This window comes from Ceratotherium simum, chromosome 13 (genome assembly GCF_057802395.1).
Source record: "Ceratotherium simum simum isolate JZ-2026a chromosome 13, ASM5780239v1, whole genome shotgun sequence".
NCBI lineage: Eukaryota > Metazoa > Chordata > Mammalia > Perissodactyla > Rhinocerotidae > Ceratotherium > Ceratotherium simum.
In genome coordinates this window covers 30,020,003-30,029,618 of record NC_141912.1, presented here as the reverse complement: position 1 = coordinate 30,029,618, position 9,616 = coordinate 30,020,003, and the positions used below count along the sequence as shown (strand labels likewise).

The 9,616-nt window shown below is 39.7% G+C and overlaps 1 protein-coding gene across 1 annotated transcript; it reads right to left on the bottom strand.

The window, feature by feature from the left end:
• Positions 1-1,401: 1,401 nt before the first annotated feature.
• On the bottom strand, positions 1,402-2,337 carry LOC101403886 (olfactory receptor 6Q1-like). The gene has a single exon (XM_004441723.2). The coding sequence runs from the start codon at positions 2,335-2,337 to the stop codon at positions 1,402-1,404; it is 936 nt and encodes a 311-aa protein (XP_004441780.2).
• Positions 2,338-9,616: the final 7,279 nt, after the last annotated feature.

Genomic DNA, 9,616 nt, shown 5'->3' with positions numbered 1-9,616 from the left:
GTTAAAGATGAAATTTATTTCAGAGTAGCTGATATTTCTTTAAACATTTTGAAGTAGATCATCAAGGAACAGCAGCCTTGCCATTTCTCTTCAGTGCACAACTGGGTGAAGCTGTAGACATTTCTCAATGTACCAGGTCCTTTTTCTGTTTGCTCTGTTCAAGCTGATGTTATCAGAGAATTCCTATTTTATGAGTTTTCTGTGTAAACTATTAAGGTTATTGAAGTTTTGAAATGATGAAAGCTTATTTTTTGTTAAAACAAAACTTTGTAAAGAAAAGCTGCACACTCAGCTCAGATGGAGCTTCTGTGATTTTGGTGGTGCATCTGGTTTTGATATTTTAGAGAGGAAGGAAGCTCCTGAATTCTTATCGTTCATGGCGCTTTACACAGGCATGCTCTAGCAATAGAGATGTTTCCAACAACACTGAAAAGCCACAGTCAAAACAGTCGTCAGGAGTAATCAGAAGCGGGGCTCTGTATCATTGATTTAAAAAATAAATTTGTCACGAAATGGGGGCATAATATGAAGAGCTTATCAACCATATAGAATCTGTCTGGCTTTCAGAAGTCTAATTTATTTTTTTAATGAAAGTTTCATATTTTGGACGTTAATTTAGAATAAAAATTTTTATCTAGATTTGGCTTATCTGGCAGATATTTTTAACCATAGGGATGAAAAAATCTTTTAGTTGAAGGGCCTGCAGTCATCATTATGGATGCTACTGAAAATTAAGATTTTTGATTAAGCTACAGAATGGTCCCTTACTTACTATATCATGAAATTTTGTATTATTTCACTTCTATGTAATGAGCATGTTTTATCTTTACTATCAGAAAAAATTGCATTGTGAAAAAATAACTGTTTAGGCAGAAGTCTGATCTTTGTAATTATGCTTGATGGAGGATAATGTAATCTAATAAACCAACAATTGTTCATTGCTTTACATGTTATTAGGTCAATTGAACATAAGAACAACCCTCTGAGGGAAGTAAAAAGGATTTCCTGTTCTTTGGTTACCTATGCAGAACTCTCATTGCCTTACCTAACTGATGCTAGCAAGTAGGAGAGCTGAATTTCCAATCCAGATGCATGGACTACAAAGTCTGTGCCATTTCCCTGCACCAATATTAACATGAGATTATCCACTCCTCTGGAGAAGCTGAACAACTGAAGAAACAGGCAGTGGGACATACTGGGTGGCAGGAGAGGCAACTCTTTCACTTAAAATGTGCCACAGATAACTCCGCAAAAGCAAATCTATAAACTTAATGATTTCAAAAGTGATATTGCACAGGTAAAAGGCAATGGTTAGGGGTTATTAACTACCTGGATATTCCACTGGCTTTGCTTTGGCTGGGTTCTCATGTGGCACCATCACTGAGACTCCCTGCTTGAACGTCAGATCCTTTGGATCCGGGATAACAACACCTTCAGAGCTTCCTTGACATCCTTGTTGCGGAGTGTATAGATGAGAGGATTGAGAAGTGGGGTGATGACTGAGTAGAAGATGGCCACAATCTTGTTGATGTTTGACTCATATTTTACTGCTGGGCGGACATACATGAAGATGAGAGTGCCAAAGTAGAGAGTGACCACAGAAAGGTGTGCTGTGCATGTGGAAAAGGCCTTGTGTCGGGCAGCAGCAGAGGCCATGGCTAAAATTGTGACCAGGATTTGGGCATAGGAGGCCATGGTAAAGACCAGGGATCCTAGTATAATGACAGAGCTAAGGGCATAGCCCAGGATTTGGATGGCATATGTATCTGTGCAGGAAAGGCGGAAAATCTGATCAGCATCACAGAAGAAGTGATTGATCTGGTTGGGGGTGCAGAAGGAGATGTGTGCAAGGAGGAAAGAGGGGAACATCGGGCAGACAAATCCCACAGACCAACAGACCCCAGCCAGAGTACTACATGTTTGGGGACTGAGCAGTAGTGGGTAGTGGAGTGGTCGGCAGATGGCAGCATAGCGGTCAAAGGCCATGATGGTGAGGATGAAGAGCTCAGTGGCTGCCAAAGAGAGGAAGAAGTAGTACTGGGCAATGCAGCTGGGAACTGAGATGACCCCTTGGGTGCATAAAAAATTGGACAACATTTTGGGCACAGTGACTGTGGTGTACCAGAGCTCTACCAAGGACAGATTGCAGATGAAAAAGTACATGGGAGTGTGGAGGTGCCCATCCAGGGCCACAATGAGCACAATGAGTGCATTGCCCACCAGGGACAAGAGGTAGACCAGGAGGAAGAGGGAGAAGAAGAGCAGCTGGAGACATGGGGAGTTGGAAAATCTCAGGAAGACAAATTCAGTGACCAACGTGCGGTTGGCTCTCTCCATTCAGCCTGTAGGTTAACTGGGCAAGAAGAGGAGCAGGACATATGAAGATCTTGAGATGTCCTCAGTTATGTGGTTTCCTCTCCAGCTCTACTCCACCAACCGGATTTGCACGCACTCTTAGTATTTCTTTTAATTCACTCTTTGGCTGCCTCTAAGCTTCTCCAAAGCATGGAGTACTCTACTTTTTACAAAGTAGAATACTGAATATTCAAGACTCTCTGTCTCCTTTCATTGAAGTAGATCCCCAAATGCCACATTTTACAGGAATTATTTTGGATTTATTAGAGGAGAGGACTCAGCCTCAGTGACTCTAACTAGAGTGAACATGTAGTATCCCCTGTCCCCAAGTATAGTTTGAACCATATATTATTGTTGACATCAAATTTTTTATTTTATTTAACCTAATGTCTCTGTGGATCTTTTAGTGTGTACACTTGAGCTCTCTGATTCTAAAATACTTTAACCTTCAGGCTTGCAGAAGACATGGAATCTTACTGTTCTGGACACACAACTCTGAGTCAGTAGCACTGTTTTATGCCATCAAAAGGTGGGGAGGAGTGAGTGTGTTTTCTCTTCTACAGGCTCCAACACAGAACCGGATGGAGGCACTTTATGGAGACTACTTGGTTCTGAGTATCATCCGCAGAGAAGGAGAGATCTTGCTCAATGCAGGGTAAGGAGGGGAGTACATTTCAGAGTAAAAAGTGAATGCAGGCTTGGATTCCCAGGTGAGAATTTTGATATGGGTTAGGATCTGTAAACCAAAACTGATCAGAAAAGCAAGCCTCAGAGACTAGTCAGTCTTGAACAGTCAAAGTTATTATTGGGATGGATGAAGATGAAAGTAGTGACATTATTAAGGCATGAGTTTTACAAAAACTTCTAATTCTTTCAGGTTCTTCCTTTAAAGTGTCTCTAAAATAGAAATATTAAAAATATTCATCATTAGGAGTAAGGTTAATATACTATTCATTAAAATACGTGAGACATTGTTTTGACAATATGTAAAGTAAAGAAAAAGTATGGTGCAAAGTCTAATATTCAATCTGGCCTGGTATATATTTCCAAGATGGCACAAAACTAGTGACTTTTTAAACATAAGTTTTTGTGTCACCAAACATTTTATAATAAATATACTTTTAATATTATAGAGATTGTTTCATTTTCCTATCAAAATACTTGTTTCATTTTCATGTCATAAATAGATTGTTAGTGGAGTAAAACTAGAAAAATTGACAAGTATTAAGAAGAAAATAAGAAACACTTCAATTTTTCCCATTCAGTGACAAATATTATTTATATTGGAGTGTTTACTTATAGGCAATTTTGTTTTCATGTATGTATTTATACACACACACGCATACACAGAGAAATACACATTTGGCACCATAAAAAGAAATACTGTAATTGTTCATCCTTTACCTTCCATTCTCCCATCACCATCCTGGTCCAGGCAGTCAGTACCATCTTCTTTGTTCACGATGCCTCCACCTGTCAAGTTCCCCATGCTAGAGACGTGGCTTCATGTTTGACGACTTCTTCTCCCTCTCTCTCCTTCCCTGCCCTCGTGCCAATCTTTTGAAAGATTTTGCTGATTTTAACCCAGAAAATTTTCTTAATCAGGTCCCTCTTTTCTGCTCCTATTGCCACAATTTAAACTAAATCCTGATCATCTTTCACTTTGGCTAATGCAACAGCTCCCTGAAACTAATCGTTCACATTTAGACTCAGTTATCAGTCTTTCTATTTTTCCATGATATTTCTACACTTAATATCCTGTATTTATTCCATATTAGGGAAAATAATAGTTATAATTTATTGGGATTTCTGGAACTTCACAGTAGTTATAAGTAGTACACAAAAATAGTTATGTTTAATATACATTCCACATGTCTTTTCTCTTCTTTCCAAAAGCCCTGCAAAGTATGTATTATCTTCAACACGCAGATGAAGTTCTAGTCACTGACTAGTGAACTAGTCCTGAGTTCTTATTGTTCAGAAAGGATCGCGCAGTTCTTTAGAGCAGAGTATTTAGTGAAAGGCAGAACCATGACTCAAACCCAGGCGTTTGTGGCTCGGAGGCCTTTGGTGTTTATATAAACTAGGCTGTCTAGATGACCAGGTCCAAACTCCTTAGTGGAGCACGTAAGATCCTTCACAATCTGGATCCCGTCTAGCCTCTCTCAGTCTTATGCATCACCCCCCACATCAAGTTCTGGTAACATGGCTATCCAGAACTCCCCACAGATTTCATTTCATTCCTCCATGCCTTTGCAAACATTCTATTCATTGCTACCTAAAAAGTCCTTTTATTCATCAAGAATCATGTTGAATTTGACCTCCTCTTGGAAACTTTTCTCTGCTTCTCAGCATCATCCTTGGTGCATCATCCTTGGTGCTTCCTTAAAGCACTTTGAGTAGTCTGTGTTAATGACACTTCCCAAAATGCTTCACATATATTTGTTTATGTCAATCTTTCTACTATTAGACTTGAGCTTCTTGAAATCAGGGGCTCTATGTTATTCATGGTTGTATTCTCAAATCCTAAGATACTGCCTGGAAGACAGAGCAGTAAAAACTGAATGTTAAGTGGAGGAATTAATAGATACACCATTAAAGCTGCTTTCTAATTGTTATCCAGTTTCTATCTCCTCCAAAGTGTCCTGAATTGCCTACCAGATGGATTTTCCTGGACACAACTTTCATTCCATCCTTCTCCTGCTTAAGGCACAATGATTCCTCGTACCATATTGTATCAAGTTTCAGTTCTTTCACTTAGTATTCCTTTGCGGACTCTTCAGTGCCTTTGCTCATACTTAGCATCCTCCTCTGTGTTTTTTTAAAATGGCAACCACTCTTTTTGATTTATTTATGAAACCTTAGCCAAATGTTCTAGTCACTGACTAGTGAACTAGTCCTGAGTTCTTATTGTTCAGAAAGGATTGCGCAGTTCTTTAGAGCAGCAATTGGACCTGTATATTCTGCTCCAACAACCTCATATACAACGAGTTGACTGCAGCCCAGAGAGGAGGATGCTTGTGGAAGGTCACCCTTTCGTGTGTATGGTAATGTGGGAGCTGAAGCCTACTTGTCTTCTGGTTCCCAGGTCCACCTACTGGCTTGCAGCCTTGCCTTTAAGTTTCTTGTGAATGACTTTATCCTTCCAGTAGGACTCTAGATTCAGCATTCATATTTCATAAGATCCTATATCCTTTCTACATCTATGTTCTCAGCATGCTGCTGGATCAGAATGGTGGAGATGGACTTGCACCTGAAAACTTTTACTTTCCCTCCATTTATACTTTTCCACCTTGTGTTCAACCACAAACTTTTAGGGTGCTGCTGGTCAGTGAGTGGTGTAGTCTTAAAAATGGTGAAGCCAGGTGGTTTTATGTGAAGAGATTGAAACTAAGCTCTATCCACTGAGCTAACTCACATAGAGAACTCTATGGATGTAGAGGAAGTGTGAGAATTTACGTTGTCCAGTCCTCTCCACCTTGACTGAATAAATGAAAAAGTATAGATCACTAACATCATAAACATGAAAATCTGCCCTGAGGCTTGGTCTCCCTTGTTCCTTGACGACCAGATCTTGTTCCATCAGCTTCACCTGTATTTAATACCATTCCTTCCAGTGGTTATTTCAGGGTATTTATACAGCTGCCTGGATGAGCTCAGGTGAGCAGTTCCTCGGCGTTCTCTTCTCTACAAGGAGCAATCACATCTCTTTGCGTGTAGCTGGAATCTGAACAACAGAACTGATGGGGGCATATTTGAATTTTATCTTTGTACCCTGGAATTGGTATTATAAGATACCATTTTTACTTTTCTCTGTATAAAATCTGTGATATTTTTCATTGTATTTTATTTTTCCAGTATTGGGGTAAGTGAGAAGGTACCAAGAGAGTCAAGAAGATCCTCTGTGCTTTCATTAGTTTTGTTCTCCAATAAGTAGTGGCCCCTTTCCCTGCCCTGCCCATTCTCCAACAGGATGTTGTGCTTATAGTTGCTTGCAGCATAATATTTACGCCTAGAATTTTAGCTAGTAATTAAGAAATTGCATCTATAAGCTCTCTTGTACTCACCTTAGAAAATTCACTTAATTATTGCAGTCAACTTTTCCTCTTTAAATTTGGATGAATCGGGTCTGATCCTAGCTAAATGCACTCTCTAAAAATGTCAAAATGGGGGCCGGCTTGGTGGCATAGTGGTTAAGTTCACACATTTGGCTTTGGCAGCTCGCATTCACTGGTTTGGATCCTGGGTGCAGACCTACTCACTACTCATCAAGCCATGCTGAGGCCAAGTGCCACATAGAGGAACTAGAAGGACCTACAACTATGTGCTGGGGCTTTGGGGAGAAAAAAGAAAAAAATAAAACAGGAAGATTGACAACAGATGTTAGCTCAGGGCATATCTTCCTCAAAAAAAAAGTCAAAATATTATAAATATTTTTCAGTTTTATGTCTTCATTTATTATCTAATTTTTAAAATAGGTAAATAATTTTTTAAAATGAATTTTAAGTTACCACTGAGAAAGAGCCATTGATTGTGTCACTTCCCTTTGTGAAGCTGTGGACAGATGAGTCAGAGGAGGTATACATGAAAACAGCTAATCTTTAAAAATATAAGGTGGTATGATTTCCTTCATTAAGTAGTAGATAATAACAACAATAAACAAACACATAGGGACAGAGATTGGATTGGTGGTTACCAGAGGGGAAGGGGGGAGGGAGGAGGGTGAAAAAAAAAATATAAGGTAGAGATCAAACAGTGGGTTGGTGATCAGCTGTCTCTGAGAAGCCGTCTGACTGTATTTAGAAATAAAAGAATCCAAGTGTTGCACCTTCTCCATCTCTCTCTCTCCTTCAGCAGGTGCTGAAGGATTTTTTTCTCATCCATCACTCCAAACACTTATTTTCATTTCTAGAGAGGGGGAGAAATACTCCAAACAATTCTCCTGTTGAGTATAGCTCCGAGTTACCTTTGGAGTGTTCTACCCTGATTTTTCTGAGTTTCACTTTTTTATTCTTCCTTCTGCCCTTCTTTCCTTCCTTCCTTCCTTCCTTCCTTCTTTCTTTCCTTCTTTCCTTCCTTTTCAAAATAGGGATGACGAGACTTGATTCTGACTTATAAGAGTGAAAAACTGTCTCACTATCATTAATTACATTCCAACTTCCCATTCTTAATCTGTTTTGCAAGATCAGACATTGACCCTCACCATCTTGGGCATCCAGGCAGAAGTAGGTAGCACTCACCAATGATGGGAAAGAGGACTGGAATGATTCGTCAGTTGGCTCTGTGGGATGAAGTGGTAGGATGCAGTTCTTGGCTTAGGAAAAAGAGTAAGAAAGTCCAACTGGGGAAGGAGGTTTTGGAGAGAAGCTCCCCATGTCCTCTTCTCTCATTCTCTCTTTAGGAAGCACATTCTGCCTAGGGTGTCAGGGGATCCGAGACACCATGGAATTTTCAGAAGTATTCTCCAGTTTATTTTTCAGCCCATGAGCCTCCAGGCTCTGAGATGGTCACTCTGGGAAGGAGAGTGTTATTGATGTGAACCTCTTCTCCTCAGGGGAACTGTACCCCCTAAGACCCATGCACACAGAGGTCACTCACAGAAATGATTGGTGTCAGGAGCACAGAAGTCACACTATTCCCTTGGGGTCGAAGAGCCGTACCAGAGTGGCCGGTTCCCTGAAGAGGGACCACATCTGCCTGTTTGTGTAGGGAGAAGGCTGGTGGGGTCAAGTTTTCTCCTCTTCTCTCTGAAATGTCAGCTCTGAGGTTATGGCTTCTAGAAGTCCTTAAGATGTCATATTCCTCAATCCATAGCTGCTGAACAAGTTTCATCCTCACACAGGGTCCTGTACAATCAGTAATGACTTTTATTAATATAAGTGCGTCTAATGCTGACTTCTTTTGCTGTTGTTGGAAACAAACATCTCCTCTCAGACTTTAAGAAAGGCCTTCCTATGTGAGAGTAAAGAGAGTCAGGCAAAAGATGGAAGAAATTGCAGCAATTTGCCTGAGTTCATAATGAAGGCTTGAGGAAATCTTTCCAGTATAGAGTTTGTGACAAGAGAGAAAGAGCCCCTCAAGTCTGAGGAACCATCATTACAGAGAATATGTTATTTTTTTTACTCTGAAGATAATACTTTAAATGCTCTAACAGGAGTGCAGCTTTGAGACCAACTCTGTTTGAAAATGGAAAGTCTCCAAAAGCTTGTCTCAAGCCATGTCCTCCTCCTCCTTGCCCCTTTGTGTTTCTTCTTTTCTTATTGCATCCAAGGAACTGAACATATAGCACGAAAACACTAAACCAGGCCAGGGTTTTAATCCTGGTTGAATGACCAATCTACTCTATAACTTTGTACAAGTCATTTTACTTTCATGAGCCTCAGAATTTTCATTGTAAAGTGAGAAAGAGCTGATTCTTATTACTTGCGGTAGGTAGGTTACTTCTATAAAGTTGCCATGGAAGTAGGGAATACTGAATTCTGCCTCTTGCTCTACGTGAAATTCAGGGGTAGATTCCTTAGAGACTCTGGTCACATTTCCGTTGATCAAGATATAATCTTGTTTTAAGTGTGTTTCTGGATAAAGATGTGTTATTTAATATATTTTGTTCATTCGTTAACATTGAACTCACAGCCAAAGCACTCTAACTCATGACTGAAGAAAACTAATCTAACACATGCATTTTCTCTGTAAAGCACATGTCAACCCTTTTGCACTTGGGAACATTAGACGCACTTCAGCACTACATGTGATGACCATTTTGAACAGAGATATTACTAAAAATACCCCAAACCCAAATTGTGAGAAACATGGCACTAAGTATGTGATGAAAGGGACACTTGTTTACAGTATGGGAGCTGAAACAAGAGGGCAGAGCCTCATTTTGTTCAACATCAGCTAGGAACACACCCGTCACATGACTCAAATTTTTTTGCTGCTTGTGCCTGCGCATGTCCATGCATGACTGGGAAGATGCTGTGAGTATTGATTTTGGGGTTACAAATAAATTTTAGACAGTAGGTCATTTCACAAATACTGAATGCACAAATAACGAGGATCGACTTTCTTCTAATTTTCTCTATTGTTTGAACTGTGGTGTTTTCTTTCCACTTGACATTGTTTAATACATTTTCAGAAGGCCAGGGATTATGAATCAAGTGACTATTTTTGTTCATTCATTCATCCATTCTTGCATTTCTATTCATTCTTTCTCTAACCATTTATGAAACATCTATAATGTACTTTGAAAAAAAAGATGAAT

Excerpts from the sequence above, each read along its gene's own strand:
- LOC101403886 (XM_004441723.2), bottom strand. The coding sequence starts at position 2,337 with ATGGAGAGAGCCAACCGCACGTTGGTCACTGAATTTGTCTTCCTGAGA.